The sequence below is a fragment of the Scyliorhinus torazame genome, chromosome 2, assembly GCF_047496885.1.
Source record: "Scyliorhinus torazame isolate Kashiwa2021f chromosome 2, sScyTor2.1, whole genome shotgun sequence".
NCBI lineage: Eukaryota > Metazoa > Chordata > Chondrichthyes > Carcharhiniformes > Scyliorhinidae > Scyliorhinus > Scyliorhinus torazame.
The window spans coordinates 324,642,459-324,668,406 of NC_092708.1; the positions used below are offsets into that span (position 1 = coordinate 324,642,459).

The window sequence follows — 25,948 nt, forward strand, 5'->3', positions numbered from 1 at the left end:
CAGGAATTCTCATAAACCGAGTATCAGCACGTATGTTTGCAAGACTAGATGCATTGGGGTCCAACACCACACGTCACCAATAGGTAAAGAACTCAAGGACAGGATCAGCCTCTTCCTTAAGAAATGTGCAACCAGACCTGTTGTGGAAATTTTGGTAAGTAAAGTTTTTCTGTAATTCATGTTTTTAATAGGTTAGAATTAAATAATTAAACTATTGTCATAGAATTTACAGTGCAGGAGGCCATTCGGCCCATCGAGTCTGCACCGGCTCTTGGAAAGAGCACCCTACCCAAGGTCAACACCTCCACCCTATCCCCATAACCCAGTAACCCCACCCAACACTAAGGGCAATTTTGGACACTAAGGGCAATTTATCATGGCCAATCCACCTAACCTGCAGATCTTTGGACTGTGGGAGGAAACCGGAGCACCCGGAGGAAACCCACGCACACACGGGGAGGATGTGCAGACTCCACACAGACAGTTACCCAAGCCAGAATCGAACCTGGGACCCTGGAGCTGTGAAGCAATTGTGCTACCACAATGCCACCGTGCTGCCCTTGTACAATTGCACAATTAAATTCTAGCTATGCTAAAGACAATGATTCAAAATACTATACTGTTCAATGTAAAATTCCTTCAGCCGATCAGCATTAATATTTTTCATTTTAAAAGTATAGTTTTACTGACTGTTGGGGACTCAAATGATTAATACATCAGAAAAGAATCTAATAGTAGATTTAGAAATGATATGGCCTACACATTTTCTTAAGAGTTCCAGCATCTCAAAATTGGGCATTACAAATTTTGCAGTCGAGTATCCCGCATTTGGGGACATCGCAGGCATCAGCACATCCGAAGTGCAATGGGCTAGCCCCGTCCTGGGCGAACCAACTTCTTGGTCATGGTTTTACCCCTGCCAGGAAAGTAATTGGGCACTACACCCCTGCATGAAGGTAAGAGATTGTCATGGAAACCCATCTGGTTGGCTTATGCCCTTTAGAGAAGAGAATCTGTTGTCCTTGGCCAGTGTGGCTTAATTGTGACCCAGAGCAATTTGTGATTGCCCTCGGAAATGTTGAAGAAGATGGTTCACCAATTTCTCAAGGCAATTCGGGGTAGGCCTGGTCAGCGATGCCCGCATTTCATGAATGAGTAAAATTGATGCGCATCATCTTTCCAGGTGCAGCAATTGTAAACAAATAAGAGTTTACATGCAGATTCGAGTTTTTAAAAACCAGGATATAGCAAGATTTACAGAATTTAAATTAGTCCAGTGTACTTATTGTGCCTGGAAATGCTTTCATCCTCCTGGGTGGTGGAGATTATATGTAGTCGGGATTGCTTCCACAGGCCGCTCGGCCCACGCAGCTGGTCTATCCGAATCCCCATGGCAACTGGCCCGGTCCCAGCTGCGAGCCGGAGGCCGGTCAGCTCAGCCGCGTCCCCTCGGGGGTCCCGGTCCTGACGGGCTGAGTGAGGGGAGCCCGCCCGCCGTTTGTGGTCTCCAGGGGCTGACGTGCGGCGCGTTGTGACGCCGGCTTTGGCCGAGCTGGACGGGCCGGCTGGGGTGGAAGGGGCTGGCTGGCGGCGCCACTGTGACAGTTCGAGGCCGGCCAGCGAGGCAGCATCTTCCCGTGTGTGAAAGCAGCGGGGGGGAGCGAGAGCCGCAAATCCTCCCTCCCCGGCCGGCAGGCAGGGAGCTAACTTCGGCCGGGCACCCCACCCCCGCCCGGTCCCTCCCCCTCATGAGCGGCAAGAAGGCGGAGTCCGGATAGGAGCAGCTTCCGTACACCGTCGAGTGGAGAGCTGGGCTGGCCGGGCAGGCAGGCGGCAGCAGGAGGAGGAGAGGCCTGGGCGCAGGATGGAGCCGCCGCCGCCACCGCCGTCGCCGAACGACGGGAGGCCGCCGTCCACCCGCGCCTCACCCCGCGTCTCGCCGCAGCGGCGCCGGCGCTCGGGCCGCTTCGGCCTGGAGATGTACCGCTCGCTGAGCGAGGAGACCTTCGACCTGTTCACGGCCGAGTCGGAAGCCTCGCTGCCTTACCAGGAGGGCGAGGAGGCCGACTTCAGCGGCAGCGACATCTCGGTGAGCCGCAAGCGGAGCCGGGCCAGCAACATCCGGCACCGGTACGAAGTGGTGGGGGAGCTGGGCTCCGAGGAGGTCCGCTGGTTTTACAAGGAGGACCGCAAGACCTGGAAACCCTTCATCGGCTATGACTCGCTGCGAATCGAGCTCATGTACCGGGAGTACAGCACGGCCGTGACCAACAACGCGTCGCTGGATACGGTGAAGACGGTCTGTGTCCGCGGAGGCCTCTATGAAGTCAACGTCGTCGACAAGGGCTGTTACCCCGTCTATTGGTATCGTGAGTGTCGCTTCCATTCCCCTGTCCTAACCGGCTTCCCTTTTCGAAAGGGAGAAAAGTCCTGTTAAACGCCCCCCCCCCCTCCCCCCCCCCCCCCCCCCCCTTTGTCCCCCCTCCGAAAGCATCGCTTATCATTTTTAGATAATACAAAGTTGATGTAACAAGAACAAATGTGTATTGTGCTGCTCAGTTGTTGGAACAAGCTGCGCAATTGGAGGTGGCAAAGTGGTTTCGTTTTGAGAATTCCAGGGGTGCAGGAGTAGAATCATCAACAATGTTGCTGTGGCAGAAGTGGGCAAGAATCAACACTCCAGAATTAGGGGCACACCGCTGAAGAAGCACTTCCAACTAGTAAGGCACAATGGGGTTTAAACTGCTACAAGATCCTGCAGTGGATTTGCTGAGATGTGAGGATTCTGAATAATAATCTTTATTAGTGTCACAAGTAGATTTCCATTAACACTGCAGTAAAGTTACTGTGAAAACCCTCTAGTCGCCACACTCCGGCGCCTGTTCGGGTACACTGAGGGAGAATTCAGAGTGCCCAATTCGCCTAACGAGCACGTCTTCTGGGACTTGTGGGAGGAAACCGGAGCACCCGGAGGAAACCCACGGAGAGCGTGCAGACTCTGCACAGACAGTGACCCAAGCTGCGAATCAAACCTGGGTCCCTGGCGCTGTGAAGCAACAGTGATAAGCACTGTGCTGCCCATGTTCATCAGTGTATACATTTTGGGGCTTTTAAACAGCATATATCCCAGTTCAGAATTTTAATAATGGCAGGTTTGTAGAATGGAATAAGATTTGTGTAAAATGCAATATAAAAAGATCCCTTGGCAAAATACCTGCTTGTTTTTGTACATTTTCAAATAGCGAGGAGATACAAGACACTCTGGATTGATGAGTTCTGGTCTGGAATAATTTGTGGATCAGGGTTTAGATGTTGCATCTTCAAAAATGACAAGATATTCGGCACCTCAAGACTGTATGAGCTGTCTGCCATTGTCTTTCCCTTTGATGTTAGTCTGCAGGCTGCCATCCACTGTGCATATTGCGTTTCCTAATGATTGAACCCTGTATGTTTGAGGTGGGGTAGGCCAGTGAGGAGGTGACTGGAGAAATCCATCAATTTGGGCAAAAGTAGAAGCATAAACAGGCAGTATTTTAGAGGTGGAAGAATTAATGAGGTTCTGCCAACTGGTCAGTTATGGGTTCAGGATTAAACTACGGTCATGGTTGTGTGCCCCATGCTTTAGTATGAGGGGGCCATGGAATAGCTGCCAGGTCAGGATCAAACGTTAGTGTTGATGCCTTTGGTATGACATCTCTTGCATGGACAGTACAGCAGCATTGAATCAGTTTTGATAGTGGTAGGTAGTACATATATCAAAATCGACTCATTGTGAGTGATGTTGCAGAAGGGTAATATAAATGATAGGATGCTACCAAGAATGAAGCTCTAGAGTGGAGATGATAGTACACAAACAGAATTTTTAAAATGTTGAGATTTAGAGCTACACCACACCATGTATAGGTCCCAGAGGATTGGAAAGTAGCAAACGTGACACCACTGTTTAAAAAAGGAGGTCGGCAGAAAGCGGGTAATTATAGGCCGGTAAGCTTAACTTCGGTTGTAGGGAAAATGCTGGAATCTATCATTAAGGAGGAAATAGCGGGGCACCTGGAGGGAAATTGTCCCATTGGGCAGGCGCAACATGGGTTCACAAAGGGTAGGTCGTGTCTGACTAATTTGGTAGAATTTTTTGAGGACGTTACCAGTGCAGTAGATAACGGGGAGCCAATGGATGTGGTATATCTGGATTTCCAGAAAGCTTTTGACAAGGTGCCACACAAAAGGTTGCTGCATAAACTAAAGATGCATGGCATTGAGGGTAAAGTGGTAGCATGGGGAGAGGATTGGTTAACTAACAGAAAGCAGAGAGTGGGGATAAATGGGTGTTTCTCTGGTTGGCAACCTGTAACTAGTGGGGTCCCTCAAGGATCAGCGTTGGGCCCGCAGTTGTTCACAATTTACATAGACGATTTGGAGTTGGGGACCAAGGGCAATGTGTCAAAGTTTGCAGACGACACTAAGATGAGCGGTAAAGCAAATAGTGCAGAGGATACCGGAAGTCTGCAGAAGGATTTGGATAGGTTAGGTGAATGGGCTAGGGTCTGTCAGATGGAATTCAATGTTGCCAAGTGTGAGGCTATCCATTTTGGGAGGAATAACAGCAGAGTGGATTATTATTTAAACGGTAAGATGTTAAAACATGCTGCTATGCAGAGGGACCTGCGTGTGCTGGTGCACGAGTCGCAAAAAGTTGGTGTGCAGGTGCAACAGGTGATTAAGAAGGCTAATCGAGTTTTGTCTTTCGTTGCTAGAGGGATGGAGTTCAAGACTAGGGAGGTTATGCTGCAATTGTATAGGGTGTTGGTGAGGCCGCATCTGGAGTATTGTGTTCAGTTTTGGTCTCCTTATCTGAGAAAGGACATATTGGCACTGGAGGGAGTGCAGAGGAGATTCACTAGGTTGATCCCAAAGTTGAGGGGATTAGATTATGACGAGAGGTTGAGTAGGCTGGGACTGTACTCATTGGAGTTTAGAAGGATGCGGGGGGATCTTATTGAAACATATAAAATAATGAAGGGAATAGTTAGGATAGATGCGGGCAGGTTGTTTCCACTGGTTGGGGAAAGCAGAACTAAAATAGCCTCAAAATAAGGGGAAGTAGATTTAGGACGGAGTGTAGGAGGAACTTCTTCACCCAAAGGGTTGTGAATCTCTGGAATTCCTTGCCCAGTGAAGCAGTTGAGGCTCCTTCTTTAAACGTTTTTAAGAAAAAGATAGATACCTTTCTAAAGAATAAAGGGATTCGGGGATATGGTGTACGGGCCGGAGAGTGGAGCTGAGTCCACAAAGATCAGCCATGATCTCATTAAAAATGGCGGAGCAGGCTCGAGGGGCCAGATGGCCTACTCCTGTTCCTAGTTCTTATGAGAGCTCAGTGTAGTGAATAAGAACCACACAAGACAGCACTGTAGCATAGTGATTAGCACAATTGCTTCACAGCTTCAGGGTCCCAGGTTCGATTCCCGGCTGGGTCACTATCTGTGCGGAGTCTGCACGTTCTCCCTGTGTCTGCGTGGGTTTCCTCCGGGTGCTCGGGTTTCCTCCCACAGTCCAAAGATGTGCGGGTTAGGTGGATTGGCCATGCTAAATTGCCCTTAGTGTCCAAAGTGGGGGTTACTGAATTACGGGGATAGGGTAGATTACGTGGGCTTCAGTAGGATGCTCTTTGTAATGGCTTCCTTCTGCACTGTAATTTCTATGATCTATGATCTAAGACAGATGGTGGAAAAAGTACTGAATATAGTCGAGAGCATAAGGGCGACAAATGAGGCTAACGAGCCTCATCTCACATGCAAAACATTAGTGACTTTGACTAAGACAACGACAACTTGCATTTTCTTAGCACATTAACAGAATAGGCTCCTCAAGACACTTCACAAATAGATGGACTGAAAGTACCCTCAGTGTTGGGGGGTGAGACAGAAATTAAATTACAGAGTGATGAATGTTTATTTGGGTGGCAACAAAGGAAAAAGAGAAATACTTGCCTTTGTATAGCACCTTCATGACATCAAAATATCTCCAAGCACTTTACAGCTAATTGAGTACTTTTGAAATATAGTCAGTGTAGGAGCAATGAAGATCAACTTTCGCTCAGCAAGATTACATAAATAGCATTTGGATAATGATCAGAATTTTTTTCTGATGTTGATTGAGGGATAAATGTTAGCAAGGACACCAGAGAGAACACCCCCACTACTTTTTGAAATAGTGTCCTGGAATTCTTTATGTCTGCCCATGAGGGTACAAAAATTACCTTGGTTAATGTCTCATCCAAAGGTTAGTGTTACACTGTCGGCCCTTATTTTTGTGCATAAGTCATGAAGTTTGACTTAACGTGTAACTTTCTGTCTTGCTGTTCAAGCATTAAGGAGCATCAAAGCATTAAGAGATTGGAGACACTAAGCAGGCTCAATGTTCAACTTTGCTGCCTAAATGCTAAACTGGTGGTGAAGATTGCCTGTCTGTTGTGCAACCAGCCCTATTTTCATCCCAGTGGAAATGAAAATCGGGCTTTATACCGGGTATGTGAAGTTTTGTGAGTTACTAACCAGGCAGTGAAGTTGAATATTAACTCTGAGAAAGAGAATGAGAGAAATGCAATGGTCAAGGTTGATAGCTTTTTTAAAAAAATGATGCACTGTATATTAGAAGGTAGGGAGAAATTAATGATGCCATGTTTGTGTGGGTAATTAGGAGTTAGGTCAGGGGGTTCTTGAGAGAGAAAATGGTCTAGACTTTGCTGTTAAAATAATGGTGAGGCAAATGGTGCTCACTATTAGTTATGTGCAAATAGTGCAGCAAATTCAGGAGGTGAGTCAATGTGTGTGATGAGACTCAATATCCAAATGTTACTAGCCCTAGAAATATCACTGCTGTTGGCTTTACAAAAATTACATCTCGTCAATGAAATGCTTTAAATGGTGTACTGTTGATAAACTTGTCGCACAATTAAGTTTTTAGTGACTTTTTCTGATCATTATCCCAGTTTAAATATTCTTAATCATGTAGTAAATGTTAATTACTACCAATCTCTGGCATTGAAAATTGCCTTCACAGATTTGGAGTTTTATTCCTTCATATTTTCGTTGTTGAAGAGTTTAGAAATGTTTCTTGTCTCTTTCTCTCGTTCAATCTTTCTTGACCTCTCTTTATTTCTCTTTTTGTACTTGATTTGACATTCACCCATTTTAAGTTGCACTTATTTCTCAGTTCTTGTGTGGTTAATTCCATAATCTTTCAATCCGCATGGTTCGCGAGATACACCGTTGCTGGCTCTGACCACTTGGGTCCTTGATGCCTTGTTTGCTCCCCATGCCATTAAAAGCTTACACTTGTGGCCATGCAAACAAGTTGAAAAACCTAACAAGAGTGTAAGTCTAACTAACAGCAGATGCTGTTAGATTCCAGGTTCAGCAAAGTCTGAACTTGAGTGCAGAATATCTGAGTGCCAATGTGGGATGAGCGAGTGCCAGGGAGAGGCCAGAAGAGGTGGAGGGGTAGAGGAGGTTATGTGGATGGTCCTGCTTTTAGAAATAGAGGTGTACAAACGTCGAGCATTTGATATCAGGGGTGAAGATTAAATGCAAGGGAGGGAGGTCAGTCGGCGTAGGTCTGGGGAGTAATACGAGGACTTTACCAAGAGGAGGAGTGGTGTTGCTGATTAAGCCTGTGAAAATTAATCGAATGGTATCCGGCAGCTCTGAGATTGTCCATAAGCTGTGGACTGTGGAACACCTTGGTGTTCTTTTCAGAAGGGGAAAGATAGGGATGGATGATCATCTGGAATCTACTGGGGAGATCCAGTTAAGGGACATCATTGTCAGGATTAATAACATCAGAGAAGAGATGGTTCAAGAGAGCACTTGAAGGGAACAAAGGGGTCATATTTTACAAGTTTAGAAGATGAGGGTGGAGGAATTAAGGTGGATAAGAAGATGTGTAAGAGTTGGGATAGTGATTTTAGAGATAGCTCTGCTATTGGTGGAGACATTCAAGATTGCAAGCTCTTCTAATGAAGAATTGAGGATGGTGGCCATGGGTATGTTAGTTTATTGTGATGGTGAAGCTGAAGGAGGCAAGGAGACAGGGCAGTGAGAGTTCAAATTAAAATTGAAGATACTAAGGATAAAGTGTTTGAGTTAAGTCAGAAAGAGGATTTAAAAAATAAAGAGCATGAAGGAGCTGTAAAGGGGTGGTTTAAAAAGTGAGATGTCTGAACATAAAAAGCGTACCATGGACGTGTATGAGGTAGGGCAAGATGAGATATAAATTGTAACTTATCTTGAAATTAGTGTTCGCGGAATACCATTTGTTGCTTTCATAAATTGGCTTTCTAACAATATAGGAAAAACTGGATGTTTTGTGCTTTACTATAAGTTTAGTATGATTTTTTTTCTTGATTGGCAATTGCATCAATAACAGTCATCAGTTGTTACCTCAGCAGCCTTTGACTTGGACATTAGGTTTAATAATGTGAGCTTTGTGGAAAGGCACTCCATTGTATGGGTTTACGGAGCTATTCGTTTAATTGTGTGCCAGAGGAGATTACAATTTCTAAATATATGTGATGCGTGTATATATGGGGAGAATGTATAAATGACAATGAGATGAAAGAATAAAACATGTGTCTCTTCCTGTCATGCGCCAGCTGTTTTTAACTGGGCACTGTTATATTAATTCTCTTGCATAATGTTTGCTAAAATTAGTAGACAGGTGGATGCAGTGATGCAACTTTGACTTGAAGTCATGCTCCAGTGATTACATCTGTCAGAAGAAACTTGCAGCATTCAAGTAAATAAGTGAAACGTGCATCACAAAAAAATTGCTATTGTACAGTATACATGCTGAGTGCAAAGTTAATGTGTTGTCCAGAATGACAGTCAGCTATTTAAAGAGTATGGCATGCTCCAATTCTCTCTATACAGTAACAATGTTCCTCCAAGGAATTAGATGCAGAAAATATCTATTGACATATTGGATAAAGGGGTTTTCTGGCAGCACTTCTGTTAAAATTAAACACATTACTGAACGAAACCAGTTAGCTTTGATGATCTGGCACAAACATTTTTATTAGACACGCTGAAGACATCCGCAGTGAGAAATCAGAAGTTTTTTTTCCTTGATTCATAAACTTTGAAATAGAATTGGATCCAATTATACCATAGTAATTCTACTGTTAACACAACAATGACATCTACCACCTCTATAGGCACTAGAATGCTGCAACTAAAAACAAAGGTGGTAATGATACAAATGTAAGAAAATTCTGACAGTTTGTAGATTTTGTGCAAATTTAATCTTAAACCGTTAAGTTCAAGTGTAAGTGTGATATTGCAAGTATAAACAAACTTAAACTTAACCCTTAAAGTGGCCCACATTTAGTCAAAAACATTTATAATGAAGTATTACAGAGAGAGTTCATTTTGTATTTTCTTTTCTCTTGAAAGATTAATCCTTACTGAAGTAGCATTTTTTTTTTCTGTCAGAAGCAGAAAGGTATCTATCTGTTCATTCCTCTGGTGGAACACAATACTAGCCCTAATGCTTCTCTCACACATTTTTCATTGTGGGTCATTTAGAGAGCATTTGGGGGTAGAATCTACCGGTAGTAGCTAGGTTTTTTGGTGGCAAGACCTGGAGTGTGGCATTTCTGGTCGTAGGTGGGACGGGTTGGCCGTGCGCGAATGTACGTCACCAGCCAATTAGGTATTCATGCTTGAGAAGTACAGCCAATCATGCGACAAACTGGAAGTTGACGCCTTTGCCATTACCTCGCATGGCTCGAAGGTCCGATGGCATATTTAAAAGACACCCAGGCAGGCATTCATTCATTGTCAAAGAGGATTTGGGCACAACAACTGCTGCCATCCCCTCTCCACTGCCACCTGGATCCTAGAGCTGCTGCAACTCCCCTCTCCACCTATTCCCTGGAGCTGCTGCATACCCCTTACAAAAATGACAAATATCCAAGCTTAGCCCCATGTTTCAGCGATTCCTCCCTACAGGTGGTCCTCTCGGCCGTCTGCGAAAGTCAGGAGGCCCTGGTTCCAAGGATGGGAGCTGGAGGATCTTCCTTCTGTCCTGGGCACTTTTGACCAATGGACATGAAGACTACCTCACCTGCTGCACGTCACACTAAAGGAGTCGTGAATCTGAAGGCACATGTTTCTCATTCAGTGATTACTTGATCAGAAAGATGCACTTAATTCTGGTACGGTTGCCGTTTAATATGAGCCATTACATGCAAATGTATTAAAAAGTGGTTCCCAATGCTGGCAGCCAAGAAGCTCAGTTTCCATCAACTTAATTCCGAGTTTCATCCTGCAATCGGGAACCTCACCTTTGGTCTACCCCACAGTTAATTGGGCCTCTAATCTCTTAAGAATGAAATGTGATTTAATTGAAACATGCAAGATTCTGAAGAGGCATGACAGGGTAGAAACTGAGAGATTGTTTCATCTAGTCAGGGAATCTAGAACACTAGTTATGGGTAAATGTCACTGGGAAACACCCTGCGGGTTACCATTGACCAGACGCTGAACTGGATGAACCATATAAACACTGGCTACAAGAGCAAGTCAGAGGCTAGGAATCCTGCAATGAGAAACTCGCCTCCTGACTCTTCAAAGCCAATTATTTTTTTTAATATATATTTTATTAAAGTTTTCAAACACAATTTTTCCACCTTACAAATCAACATAAAAGATAACACAACTAATGAATAACATTATTTAAATAAAATAGTTAACTAACAAAGTAACAAAACATAGTGCTCCCCCCCCCCCCCCCCGGGCCGCTGCTGCTGGCGATCTATTTTCCCTTAACGTTCCGCGAGATAGTCAAGGAACGGTTGCCACCGCCTGGAGAACCCCTGAACCGATCCTCTCAATGCAAACTTCATCCGTTCCAGTTTTATGAGCCCTGCCATATCGTTTATCCAGGCCTCCACGCTGGTGGGTTTCGCTTCCTTCCACATGGGTAAGATCCTTCGCCGGGCTACCAGGGACGCAAAGGCCAGAATATCGGCCTCTTTCGCCTCCTGCACTCCCGGCTCCTCCGCTACCCCAAATATAGCTAACCCTCAGCCTGGCTTGACCCGGACCTTCACCACCTTTGAAATCACTCTTGCCACTCCCCTCCAGTACTTATCCAGTGCCGGACACGACCAAAATATGTGTGTGGTTCGCCGGGCTTCCCAAGCACCTCCCGCACCTGTCCTCCACTCCGAAGAACCTGCTCAGCCTTGCTCCCGTCATGTGTGCTCTGTGTAGAACCTTGAATTGTACCAGGCTAAGCCTGGCACACGAGGAAGAGGAATTTACCCTACTTAGGACATCAGCCCACAGACCCTCCTCAATCTCCTCCCCCAGCTCTTCTTCCCATTTTCCCTTCAGCTCCTCTACCAGCGCCTCCCCCTCGTCTCTCATCTGATATATTTCGGACACTTTGCCCTCCCTGACCCATACCCCGGAAATCACTCTATCCTGGATCCCCTGTGTCGGGAGCAGCGGAAATTCCCTCACCTGTTGCCTCGTAAACGCCCTCACTTGCATATATCTAAAGATATTCCCCGGGGACAACTCATACTTTTCCTCCAGCGCTCCCAGGCTCGCAAACTCCCGTCAATAAACAAGTCTCTCAATCTCCTAATTCCTGCCCGATGCCAGCTCTGGAACCCTCCGTCCATCCTTCCTGGGACAAACTTATGGTTATTCCTGATCGGGGACCACACCGAGGCACCCGTCACCCCCCTATGTCGCCTCCATTGCCCCCAGATCCTTAAGGTTGCCACCACCACTGGGTTCGTGGTAGACCTTTTCGGGGAGAGCGGTACCGGCACCGTCACCAGCGCCTTTAGGCTCGTTCCTTTACAGGATGCCATCTCCAGCCTCTTCCACGCCGCCCCCTCTCCCTCCCTTATCCACTTGCAAACCACCGCCACGTTGGCGGCCCAGTAATAATCGTCCAAATTCGGCAATGCCAGTCCCCCTCTATCCCTGCTGCGCTGCAGGAACCCCCTCCTTACCCTTGAGGTCTTCCCTGCCCACACAAAACTCATAACACTCCTATCTATTTTCTTAAGGCCTTAGTAATCAAAATGGGGAGACATTGAAACACAAAAAGAAACCTTGGGAGGACCATCATCTTGACCGCCTGCACTCTGCCCGCCAGTGAGAGCGGCAGCATATCCCACCTCTTGAAATCGTCCTCCATCTGCTCCACCAGCCCTTCAAAGCCAATTATAAGGCACAATTCAGGAGAGTGATGGTATACTGTCCACTTGCCTGGGTGAATGCAGTTCCAACAACATTGAAGAAGCTTTACACCATCCAGGACAAAGCAGCCTGCATGATTGGCACCCCTTCCACAAACATTCACTCCCTCCACCACAGATGAACAGTGGCAGCAGTCTGAACCATCTACAAGATGCACTGCAGAAACTTGGGCTCCTTAGGCAGCACCTTCCCAACCCACAACCGCTGCCATCTTGAAGGACAAGGGCAGCAGATACATGGGAACCATCTGGAAGTTCCCCTCTGAGCCACTCACCATCCTGACTTGGAAATATATTGCCATTCCTTCACTGTCGTGGAGTCAAAATCTTGAAACGCCCTTCAAAACAGCACCCTGGGTATACCTACAGCACAGGGACTGGAGTGGTTTAAGATGGTAGCTCACCACCACCTTCTCGAGAGCAATTGGAGATAGGCAACGAGTGTTGGCCTAGCCAGCGAAGGCCACATCCCATGAATGATTTTTTTTTTTAAAGCCTCTGGTTAAGGGTCTGTTAATTAGGACTCTGGTGAGAAGACATTTCCTCACTTAGAGGATTGTGATCCTTGGAATTGTCTTTCCAATTGGTGCTCCATTGTTGGGTATATTTAAGATGGAGGTGATAGATTTTTGATTTATCAGGGAATAGGGAAATGGGTGAGCAGGAAAGTAGAATTGTGGTTGAATATCAGTCATGATCGTTTTGAATGGTGTGACAGTCTTAAGGATCTGTAAAGTTTATTTTTTATGTTCTTTTCTAGATGACTGCAAGACTGTTTTTTCACCTTTTGTTGCATGGACTTCAAACTGGCCTCAGTATATGTAAAAAAAAAAGTTTGTGGATGTCATTCTTTTTATTTTTGAGTGCATATGTAGAAGGATGGCTGTTGTTTGAAATTAGATTTGGAATCTGTGTAGGTTTGTGCATGTGTGGGGACGGGAACAAGAATATTTGGTGGTTTTAGGAGGTCAAAACTCATGTCTAAGTGGAAAACAAGATTGTGATGATGACTGGTGGAAATTATTCTTCCCTTCTCGAAACGTTGCCATTTGTCTGGTGGTACATGCAAAGAAAAGTAGAGCATCAAAAGAGGGGCAATGTTCCATCATTAATGTTATAACAACTTGGATGAACCCACTGCATTTAGCTAGATCTCTTTGAAAAATAGGAGGAGCAGTAGGGAAGATAATTTTGATCAGATGTTTCTGTAAACATTCAAATATTCATTAAATGTACTTTGGGTGTTATTTGCAAGCATGTAATTAACAAATACAAGTCATCACCATTGGTCTTACATATATTAATATATTTTAGCTGTTTGTGAATTATTGGCATGTCCAATGCAGCAGTTAATTTTGCCAAGATGAGAATTCAATTTTGATGCCTGGCAAACTGTGGTAGTAATATTAGTACCCAATTCTTCTTCTTCCCCAATTCAGGGGCAATTTAGTGTGGCCAATTCACCTACCCTGCACATCTTTAGGATGTGGGGGTGAGACACACGCAGACACGGGGAGAATGTGCAAACTCCACATGGATAGTGACCCGGGGCTGCTGACATCTTAACTGTTCTCAAAGAAGTCGATGAATGGCTGCCATCTCCGGGCAACCCCTCCTCAGACCCCTCAAGGTGAACTTTATCTTCTCCAGCCTAAGAAACTCTGCCAGTTCACTCCCTATGCTCCCGGTTTCGATGACCCTGTGTCTCTACATTCTAATAAGATCCATCTCCGGGCTCAATTCCGCCTATGTTTACCTCTCCATGTCCTCTTACTTTGACCGGGATGATGTTGCCCTGCGTCACTTTGCTGAGTTGGGGAGGAAAAGGCCAAGACATTGGCCTCTCTTGCCCCCCTGGACTCCCGGGTCTTCTGACACTCCAACGATGCCACTTCTGGACTCGGGACCACCTTCACCTTCAAGACCCCCCAACATAACGTCGGCAAGCCCCTGCCAGAATCGCCCAAGGTTCGGACAGGCCCAAAACATGTGGACATAATTCGCGAGCCCATCTGCACACCGCCCACACCTGTCTTCATCCCCTTCAAAATACCTGCTCATCATGCCCACAGTCATATGTGCCCTGTGGACCACCTTAAACCGAATAAGGCTAAGCATAGCACACAACGAGGATGCATTCACCCTCCTCAAAGCCTCCTCCCATACCCCAGCCTCCACCTCCCTCCCAACTTTTTGCCTTTTTTACCTACTGTAAATATGGCAGTCAGTGAGGTTGCCCTCCTTCCTTTGGATATCTATACTATATTTCAGAGTCGCCAGGTTTCAAATGATACCCACAAGGTTCAACCGGCTATCGATCAAAGAGCCAAACACCAGTTAGTTAGTCCCACCAAGTCTGTCCTATGCTGCGAGGACCCTGTTTCCTCATTCGCGCAAAATTCCGACCATCCTTTCCCCTTCAGGTATTTCCTAATCTCTTCCTCCCATATGTGACACTTCTGCTCTGTTGGTCGCTGCGACCTCAGGCTCTTGTGGATGCATAAAGTGTTCCATTGCCTTCATTGCCATCCCTACGATTATCTCTGTCTCTACCGGGAATTTGGAATAAGGGGGAATAAAGCGGCGGTGCAAACACGAGTACAGCTCAAGCTATTTTCCGGTTTACCCAACTCCTGAAAGTTTCACGCAACAAAATCTATCGAGGTTACCTTATATCCCTTTGTTAGTACGCATGCAAATTACACACTTCCGAATCTGATCGATACTGGTTTCGCTTGTGGTTTCTTTTACTTTGCCAATTTGGATTTCCAATTCAAACGTTTTGTGGGTTCTCTCGGAGTGACATGGTCACTTCTGGGTCGAGTCCCGTCAGATGTCGCCAATACCTGTTGCCATTTTTGTCTACTGTAAATATGGCAGTCAGTGAGGTTGCCCTCCTTCCTTTGGATATCTATACTATATTGCTCAGAGTCGCCAGGTATCAAATGATACCACCACAAGGTTCAACCGGCTACCGATCAAAGAGCCAAACACCAGTTAGTTAGTTCAAGGTCGCGGGTACATTATTTACACACACAATTAATCATGCAACATAAACATTACTAGTTAAACTACACCTATCGACTCTGACAACCTGTACTTAACTTCAGGCACCCGGCTTAGGTCAGAGGAACAGTGGCCGTTGTTCAATTCTGGATCTATCGGGTCTGTAGAAGTAACTGCTGCTCAGCTAGGCTCATCCACCTGGTAGCGGGTGTTGAACTTGAACTTGCTTCTGGTGGTGCTGCACTTGGAAGTGGACGCTGCCGGAGCGCCAGGTCCAAGAGAGACCGAACACGTGGTGGACTCTCTTTTTATTCTTGGGGGTTTTTGCGCTCTTTTGGGCGGTCCTTCAGTTTGGATCCCACTAATTGGGTAACTCCTGATCACTATGTTCGATTCGAACCAATAAAGGGGCGGGTGCCTTGATGGCTGGGCGTGTCACAAGCGGTCATTGACCCTGTTGTTTACGCTTCCCTAGTACAGGGGGTGGCGTCGAAATGTCTGGGACTGTATCGGTCGCTCAAGTATCAGTCCTTTGTCTGGCGGAGATGGGTCATCAAATGCTAATCGTTTGGGGTCTCGATACCGTCTGGATTCCTCACTCGCAAATATACATTCAGGCTCTGAGCCTGCCTGAATCTCGCATTGTCCATTTTTCCTGCTATGCTTTGTGACCTTCCCTGTTCCTGGTTGCAAGTGGCCATCCCAGATGGCTACGAACTCTTCCTCCCACTGCACTTCACTACCCCATCGGGGCTCCGTCCCAATCCATCAACTCCTTCTAAATTTCTGGCACTCTACCCTCACCTACCCCTGTTTTCATACCACCTTGTCCTGCAGCTCCTGGGGTGGCAGGTGAGGAAAGGACGGTACCTGCTTCCTTACAAAATCCCTTGCCTGCCATTCCCGGCGGTCAACTCAAATTCCTCCACCAATCCCTCCAAGCGTGAATAGCTGCCCCCAACGAATAAGTCCCCAAACCACTAAATCTCTGCCCAGCCACCCCCAGTACCCCCCCTTCCAGCTCCCCAAGAGCAAACCTATGATTCCTGCAAATCGGTGCCCAAACCGATGCCCCCTCCAACCTCAGGTGCTGCCTCCACTGTTCCCACACCCTCAGGACCACCCCCACTACCAGGCTAGTGGAGTATCTAGCCGGTGAGAACGGTAAAGGCGTCGTCAACAGTGCTCCCAAGCTCGAGTCCATACAAGAGGCTGCCTCCATCCGTTCCCACACCAACCCCTCCCCCACCATCCACCTCCAAACCATGGCTATATTCGCCGCCCAGCAGTAATTTAACAAATTTGGAAGAGCTAACTCGTCCCCCCCTCGACCCGCTCCAACAGCACCTTCTTCACCCGCGGGGCTTTACCCGACCAAATAAACCCCCAGATCAGTGCATTCACCCTCCTAAAAAAAAAAAGCCTTGGGATAAAGATCGGGAGATTCTGGAACACAACCTGTGGTGATATGCATCACTGTAAATACACAAGGGGTTAATATAAATACACTACGACTAAGTAAACACTAGAGGGAGCACCAGAGATGTTATGACATGCAGACATACGGCTAATGAACACACAGAATAGGACATGACCAATGGGCAGTCAAGACACCCAGAGGCGACACTACCACAAGGGGGCATTACACAACCCATATATAAGGACAGGGCACGCATGCCCTGTCTCTTTCCACAGGCGACACTTGGAGAGTAGGACAGGGACAGATCAGAAGCATCACACCCACCATGTGGCTTAGAGCAGACTGGTTAGTTAGACTGAGTTACTATAGCAAGATTAGCAGGAGATTCGAACTCTTCGAGAAATGTGCTAATGGTTCAATAAATCACATTGAACTTACTTCAAAGTCTGGAGTATCTTTTGGTCAAAGCTGCATCGAGTTGCAGCCTGTGTTATCCCAGAGTACATAACACAACACAAACAAGAACCTTGGGAGAACCGTCAACTTTACCGACTGCACCCGTCCCGCCAGGGTCAGCGAGTGCATATCCCACCTCCTAAAATCCCTCTTCATCTGTTCCACCAACCGAGCCAGATTCAGCTTGTGCAGCTGCTCCCACCACTGCACCACCTGAATACCCAAATACCGAAAGCTCGCCCCTACTACTCTAAATGGCAACTCCCCCAGCCGCTTCCCCTGCCCCCTCGCTTGAATCAGAAAAACCTCACTCCTCCCTATATTCAACTTATATCCTGAGAACTGGCCAAATTCCTCCAATATGGCCATAATCCCCCCCAATACCTTCCAAAGGATTTGATATATAGAGCAACAGTTCATCCGCGTACAACGAGACCCTATGCTGCCTCCCCGCACAGTCCCTTGACACTGTGGTGTATTAACAATTTTAGTTCGCTCCGAGTATGTGCTGTATTGGAATAGTAGGAATTCTATCTGTCATTCAGCAACCATGATGGTGATTGTACTGGCACCAATCTATGTAGCTGCATTGAGGTGTCAAGCTACTAAGTACAGAAAATCTCAGTTTTTGTATACCTTATTAGCATACAAAGTAAGCACATACTGGAGATGAAAAGAATTGGAAGTGATCAAATGGGGTCAGCGTGATGTCAGTACCTAATGTGAAGTGCCCCTTTTACACTAAAATGGCCAGATGTAGAAGGGTCAGTCAGACACAATGTATGTGTATGAATCATCTGATGATCAAAACCTGCTTGTCTTTCAGTTTAATAAAACATGCAATACATGTAAAAGCGAAAAAAAAACTTGGATGTTCCTCCAACCCTCATCCTTAAAAGAAATATTAAAGGGAGCGTGCTGTTTTAAGAAGATTTGAAGGGAAACTCCCCAATTGGATTTACGTTTGTATTTCTAAATCTAGTTCATGTAAAGATTTCAATAATGCTATTGATTTGCTTTACCAACTTCTGCTGTTATGCTGGAACTTCCCAGATGTGCATGATCTTCAAAAGAATTTGTTTACTTTGAAATAGGTCCTTTGCTGCTTGCCTTTGGAGCTTATTCATGAGTTTTCTCTGCTAACCATCTGTGGTGCTTGGGGATCATATTTACTTGTCTTTTGAGATGGTTGATCTGTAGAGTTGTAATTCTAGTCTTCAATCCTTTGATTTCTTGTACACTCCTCCTCTGATCTAGTTTACAAAATGATCAGCTCTCTTGACCCTTCCGTTCTTACTTCCTACTCCCAACTGAAACTGTCGCTTTTCCTCTTCCTCAAAGGTGCCAAAAATGCAATGGGGGAATGGGATTATTGGTCATCTTGGAAGTTTCCTGAACACAATCTATTCCGTATATTTTTTCTTAACAGTTAGGTAATGATATATATCATGACCAAATATTATGTGTGGTGATATTCACAAATTGAGTACATCTAGTAATTATGGAATAGATTAGGTTCAGCCTAAGTTTTAAAAAGAAACCTTTCTGGGTATATAGATGCCACTGGCAAGATCAGTATTTAGTACCCATTCCTAATTACCCGGCCTGACCTACATGTGACTCCAGTCCCACGCTAACATGGTTTTGGCTCTTAACGTCCTCTGAAGGCCTACCCGAGCCCCTCGGTTGTATCAAACCACTGCCGAGTTCAGGGCGGAGCCCATCATCACCTTCTGAGGGATGGACAACAAATGGTGGCTTTTCTAACAATACCTATATCTCAAGAATTGTTTTTTCCTCTCGAATACCACTCCCATTTGTTATTTTAAAGCAGTATTTGCAAATAAACATTTCTTGCACAATTTGCTATTTTATATAAATTCTGGTGGGTTTGTGCAAGTTGTAACTTAATGACTGAACATTGCATCTCCTTTAATGCTCTTTTTAGTACTTTTTTTTGCTAGTTTCACCACACAAATGGCAGCATTTCAAGAAGGAAGAATCATTTCCACCAGTCATCAGGATGTTGCCTTTCCAATGCCTTCGTTCCTCAATGAAAGTAGTTCCCCCATCTTTCCTCATAACTCCAGACCGCTGACACTGGGGTCTGGATTTTCACTGAGTAGGGTTGACTCGGGGCCCCTTGAAAAATGGCCGGTGGGTCCCATACCTGGGATTTCTGACCCCTTTCCTTGGTTAAGCGATTTTCGACAGTGCCTCGGATGCGGCGTGCTTCCTGTCAGAAGCCTGCACCCGGGCACGTTTCTCCTGAGGCGGGTGGGCTGATCTGGGAATTTCCAGGTCTAGGGATCTTATGCTTCTTATGTAGACTCTTATGTTGCTTCCAGCTATTGATTACCTCTCTCATTTTCGAGAAGTGATCTTATTGAAACATAGAAGATCCTGAGGTGACTTGATAAATTAGATACTGGGAGGATGTTTCTACTTGTGTGGGAGACGAGAACTAGGCAACGCAATTGAAGAATAAGAGGTCTCTTTTAATTTTAAGACTGAGATGAAGAGTATTTGTTTTCTCCAGAGGGTCATTAGTTTGTGGAATTCTCTTCCCAGAGAGCATTGGAGGCTCAGTCATTGAATTTATTCAAGGCAACATTCTCCCCATGTTTATTTCATAGAATTGACAGTGCAGAAGGAGGCCATTCGGCCCATCGAGTCTGCACCGGCTCTTGGAAAGAGCACCCTACCCAAGGTCAACACCGCCACCCTATCCCCATACCCAGTAACCCCACCCAACACTAAGGGCAATTTTGGACACTAAGGGCAATTTATCATGGCCAATCCACCTAACCTGCAGATCTTTGGACTGTGGGAGGAAACCGGAGCACCCGGAGGAAACCCACGCACACTCTGGGAGGATGTGCAGACTCCGCACAGACAGTGACCCAAGCCGGAATCGAACCTGGGACCCTGGAGCTGTGAAGCTATTTTGCATGGGTCTCGCCCCCACAACCCAAAAGATGTGCAGGGTAGATGATTGGCCATGCTAAATTGCCCCCTGAATAGGGTAAAAAAAGAATTGGGCACTTAAGAATTTATTCAAGGCAGAGTTAGACAGATTCTTGAGAGAAGAGGGAGTTGAGGGACGGACAGGAAAGTGGAATTGATATCAGCCTTGATCTTAATGGCGGCACAAGCAAGGGCCCAAATGCTCCTAAGTCCTATGTTCAGTGATCAGAAGTGGGTGCAGTACTCCAGGCACCATTTGCACTACAAAGTTCAACATTGTAATGGTTTTACTTGCTGTTGTCCATTTTATAAAAAGAATTTCCAATTAAGGGGCAATTTAGCGGGGCCAATCCACCTACCCTGCACATCTTTGGGTTGAGGGGGTGAGACCCACGGAGACACGGGGAGAACGTGCAAACTCCACAGGGACAGTGACCCTGGGGCTGGGGTCTCACCCAGCTCCTCGGCGCTGTGAGGCAGCAGTGCTAACCACTGCACCATCCTGCTGCCCTGCTGCTGTCCATTTGTTGCATATGATAAGACTGGAAGGGCTTCCTGATCTCTCTTCACCGTAGCTAATTCAACATTCACAGTATTTACGATGCCTATTTTTCTTTCTATGTACAGCACATTCTGCACTAAATTTCAACTGTCAATGATCAGCTCGCTCATTATTTTCTTAGCTTATTCTGTAATTTCTGGGATGGTCACTTTGATTTCGCCGCCCTACACAATTTGGTTCACCTTCAAATTTGACCAATTTACATTGAGTGTCTGAATTCAAGGCATTGATGTAAATTAGGAACAGCAGTAGTCCCACTACTGTATTCTGGAGCACTCAAACTCCCTCTCACACCAACCATTATTGTCTAAATTTTAATCGATTCCATTATTTTACACAGAATTGATGATTAATAGTCTTCGATTGCTTGCATCTGTTTCATCCTGTATCAGCTTGTGATAAGTACCTTCAAAGATACTATTACCTTTTCAAATTGTGTGTGTGGGGGGGGGGGAACTGAAGTGACATCACAGAAAAGCTGTGACCTGAGTGGCTGGTTGGGAATATACACTAAATTTTTAAAAATTAAGCATTGGTAACTAATTAAACATAATTACTTAATTATAATTTAGAGGGGTATCTAAGCCAGAGATCGGAGAGTACTATATTTAGCTTTCACATTTATAGTAGAAATCTAGTGCTAGGAAACAGATAGTTAACAGTAACTTTTTTTAAAAGATTTTTTTTTTTAACTTTTAATTTTAATTTACTAATTAATTGACGCAATGTCAGTTAGAGTGGTGCAGTGCTCTGACTGTGAGATGTGGCAGGTCCGGGAGGCTTCCAGCGTCCCGGATGGCTTCATCTGCAGAAAGTGCACCCAACTGGAGCTCCTCACAGACCGCATGGTTCGGTTGGAGCAGCAATTGGATGCACTTAGGAGCATGCAGGTGGCGGAAAGCGTCACAGATTGCAGTTATATAAATGTGGTCACACCCAAGGTGCAGGCAGAGAAATGGGTGACCACCAGAAAGGGCAGGCAGTCAGTGCAGGAATCCCCTGTGGTTGTCCCCCTCTCGAACAGGTATACCCCTTTGGATACTGTTGGGGAGGATAGCCTATCAGGGGAAAACAGCAGCAGCCAGAGCAGTGGCACCACGGCTGGCTGTGATGTTCAGAAGGGAGGGTCAAAGCGCAGAAGAGCAATAGTAATAGGGGACTCTATAGTCAGGGGCACAGATAGGCGCTTCTGTGGACGTGAAAGAGACTCCAGGATGGTATGTTGCCTCCCTGGTGCCAGGGTCCAGGATGTCTCCAAACGTGTAGAGGGCATCCTGAAGGGGGAGGGCAAACAGGCAGAGGTCATTGTACATATTGGTACTAACGACATAGGCAGGAAGGGGCATGAGGTCCTGCAGCAGGAGTTCAGGGAGCTAGGCAGAAAGTTAAAAGACAGGACCTCTAGGGTTGTAATCTCAGGATTACTCCCCGTGCCACGTGCCAGTGAGGCTAGAAATAGGAAGATAGAGCAGCTAAACACGTGGCTAAACAGCTGGTGGAGGAGGGAGGGTTTCCGTTATCTGGACCACTGGGAGCTCTTCCGGGGCAGGTGTGACCTATATAAGAAGGACGGGTTGCATCTAAACTCCCAAGGCTTTTTACACGTACATAAAAAGCAAGAGGGTAGCCAGGGAAAGGGTTGGCCCACTGAAGGATAGGCAAGGGAATCTATGTGTGGAGCCAGAGGAAATGGGCGAGGTACTAAATGAATACTTTGCATCAGTATTTACCAAAGAGAAGGAATTGGTAGATGTTGAGTCTGGAGAAGGGTGTGTCGATAGCCTGGGTCACATTGAGATCCAAAAAGACGAGGTGTTGGGTGTCTTAAAAAAATATTAAGGTAGATAAGTCCCCAGGGCCTGATGGGATCTACCCCAGAATACTGAAGGAGGCTGGAGAGGAAATTGCTGAGGCCTTGACAGAAATCTTTGGATCCTCACTGTCTTCAGGGGATGTCCCGGAGGACTGGAGAATAGCCAATGTTGTTCCTCTGTTTAAGAAGGGTAGCAAGGATAATCCAGGGAACTACAGGCCGGTGAGCCTTACTTCAGTGGTAGGGAAATTACTGGAGAGAATTCTTCGAGACAGGATCTACTCCCATTTGGAAGCAAATGGACGTATTAGTGAGAGGCAGCATGGTTTTGTGAAGGGGAGGTCGTGTCTCACTAACTTGATAGAGTTTTTCGAGGAGGTCACTAAGATGATTGATGCAGGTAGGGCAGTGGATGTTGTCTATATGGACTTCAGTAAGGCCTTTGACAAGGTCCCTCATGGTAGACTAGTACAAAAGGTGAAGTCACACGGGATCAGGGGTGAGCTGGCAAGGTGGATACAGAACTGGCTAGGTCATAGAAGGCAGAGAGTAGCAATGGAAGGATGCTTTTCTAATTGGAGGGCTGTGACTAGTGGTGTTCCGCAGGGATCAGTGCTGGGACCTTTGCTGTTTGTAGTATATATAAATGATTTGGAGGAAAATGTAACTGGTCTGATTAGTAAGTTTGCAGACGACACAAAGGTTGGTGGAATTTAGGATAGCGATGAGGACTGTCAGAGGATACAGCAGGATTTAGATTGTTTGGAGACTTGGGCGGAGAGATGGCAGATGGAGTTTAATCCGGACAAATGTGAGGTAATACATTTTGGAAGGTCTAATGCAGGTAGGGAATATACAGTGAATGGTAGAACCCTCAAGAGTATTGAAAGTCCGAGAGATCTAGGAGTACAGGTCCACAGGTCACTGAAAGGGGCAACACAGGTGGAGAAGGTAGTCAAGAAGGCATACAGCATGCTTACCTTCATTGGCCGGGGCATTGAGTATAAGAATTGGCAAGTCCTGTTGCAGCTGTATAGAACCTTAGTTAGGCCACACTTGGAGTATAGTGTTCAATTCTGGTCGCCACACTACCAGAAGGATGTGGAGGCTTTAGAGAGGGTGCAGAAGAGATTTGCCAGAATGTTGCCTGGTATGGAGGGCATTAGCTATGAGGAGCGGTTGAATAAACTCGGTTTGTTCTCACTGGAACGACGGAGGTTGAGGGGCGACCTGATAGAGGTCTACAAAATTATGAGGGGCATAGACAGACTGGATGGTCAGAGGCTTTTCCCCAGGGTAGAGGGGTCAATTACTAGGGGGCGTAGGTTTAAGGTGAGAGGGGCAAGGTTTAGAGTAGATGTACGAGGCAAGTTTTTTACACAGAGGGTAGTGGGTGCCTGGAACTCGCTACCGGAGGAGGTGGTGGAAGCAGGGACGATTGTGATATTTAAGGGGCATCTTGACAAATACATGAATAGGATGGGAATAGAGGGATACGGACCCAGGAAGTGTAGAAGATTGTAGTTTAGTCGGGCAGCATGGTCGGCGCGGGCTTGGAGGGCCGAAGGGCCTGTTCCTGTGCTGTACATTTCTTTGTTCTTTGTTATGTTGGAGGGGTGGCATGTGGCGTAGTGGATGGCACTGGGACTGCGGTGCTGAGGACCCAGGTTCGAATCCTGGACATGGGGTCGCTGTCCGTGTGGAGTTTGCACATTCTCCCGTGTCTGCGTGGGTTTCGCCCCCACAGCCCAAGGATTTGCAGGTTAGGTGGATTGGCCACGCTAAGTTGCCCCTTAATTGGAAAAACAACAAAAAATAATTGGGTGCTCTAAACTTATTTTTTAAAAAGATACTATGTTGGCTGTGAAGCTCTTTGACAGGTCGTGTGGTCGTGAAAGGCACTATAGAAATGCAAGTCTTTTTTTTCAGACAGGTTAAGTTGATCTTAGATTGGGACAAGTTGTCGGCACAACATCGTGGGCCGAAGGGCCTGTACTGTGCTGTACTGTTCTATGTTCTGTTTCTGTGGATTTTTTTTTTTTTAGTTCTTTCAGTCTTTGAAGAAATTCCATCTCCATTATATTGAAGATTGTTGTCTTAATAGTGTTTTTTTGGGTGGGTTGAGATGTGGCAATGGGCTGCTGGTACTATGTGGTGTGAAGACCAGAGGCATATTGTACATCACAAAAACAAAATTCTGGACAATCTCAGCAGGTCTGACAGCATCTGTGGAGAGAGAACAGAGCTAACGTTGCAACTCCAGACTCAAAATGTTAGCTCCGTTCTCTAGATGCTGTCAGACCTGCTGAGATTTTCCAGCATTTTCTGTTTTTGTTTCCGATCCCAGCATCCGCAGTAATTTGCTTTTATCTTAGTATATTGTATGCCGTCTGTTGTGTGAATATTTGGAGGATATAATCATTACAGAATATTTATTACCTTTTAATGTTCCTGCCTCTTCCTGCTATTGTAATGTTGAATTTTTTTACTGCTGCATTTTGCTGTTGTAGCTGTGTGTTTGTGTTCTAGATCTCTTTTCCACTCTTATTTGTCTTTTAACTTGTTTTGAGCGATTTGCCTTCATCCCAATGAGCCCTTTTTCCATTTTCTGTGGATGTAAATTTTTGCCCTTAGTCCAATTTTAGGGTAACATTTAAATCAAAGCAAAATATGCAAATAGATGGAAATCTGAAATAAAAACAGAAGGTGCTAGATGTACTCAGCAGGTCTGGCAGGATCTGCAGAAAGAGAATTAAGTAAACTTTTGAGTTGAATATGACTTTTCTGAAATTTCAAGGGTCATTCAACTGGAAACATTAACATCGTTACTCTCTTTTTGCAGATACTGAGTATTTCTAGCATTTTCTGTTTTTATTCGGGTCACGTTGATCTGCATTTGATGCTGTTGGGTGTTTACCTGTTTAGCATGTCCAGCATTATTCTTGTAAAGATGTTTCAATTATGTTCTACTTAAGTGCTGTTACACTTCCTCCTCCAACCCATATGTTTTTATTTTTTCCTAATTACACCAGTTGTAACCCTGGTGTTTAGTTGGATTTCATGCCACATTAAATTTTATCATTATTTTGGAACACAGAGGGAGAATAAACTGCTTGCCTCTTGTAAAATGTTCCCAGAATCCTGTAAATCAATAAATGAAGTGAAAAAATTGTGGTATGAGAGTGAATATTTAGAGAGGACCTGAAGAACTTCATCCTAAAGTTATTGAGTAAGGATTGCCCAAAAAGCAGGGGCCATATTCCAGAAGAATCGGTCAAATTTGAAAGAGTGCCTATAATAGCAACTTCTTAATCTTTTATTAATATCACAAGTAGGCTTACATTGACACTGCAATTAAGTTACTGTGAAAATTCCCTAGTCGCCAAATTCCGGCACCTATTCAGATACACTGGGAGAATTCAGAATGTCCAATTCACCTAACAA

The 25,948-nt window shown here is 45.6% G+C and overlaps 1 protein-coding gene and 1 pseudogene across 3 annotated transcripts in view; one reads left to right on the top strand and one right to left on the bottom strand.

The window, feature by feature from the left end:
* Window positions 1-795: 795 nt before the first annotated feature.
* LOC140408066 (U1 spliceosomal RNA) lies at window positions 796-931 on the bottom strand (annotated as a pseudogene).
* Window positions 932-1,535: 604 nt separating this feature from the next.
* The window catches only part of ddhd1b (DDHD domain containing 1b), a 120,001-nt gene continuing 95,588 nt past the window's right edge, over window positions 1,536-25,948 (top strand). Inside the window, exon 1 of one of the 3 annotated variants that reach the window (XM_072489725.1) lies at window positions 1,536-2,369. In XM_072489725.1, the coding sequence (XP_072345826.1) occupies window positions 1,865-2,369 (505 nt within the window). In that variant the 5' untranslated portion in view covers window positions 1,536-1,864. The remainder of the gene's footprint in view (window positions 2,370-25,948) is intronic. The other 2 variants (XM_072489722.1, XM_072489723.1) reach the window with 2 other exon arrangements.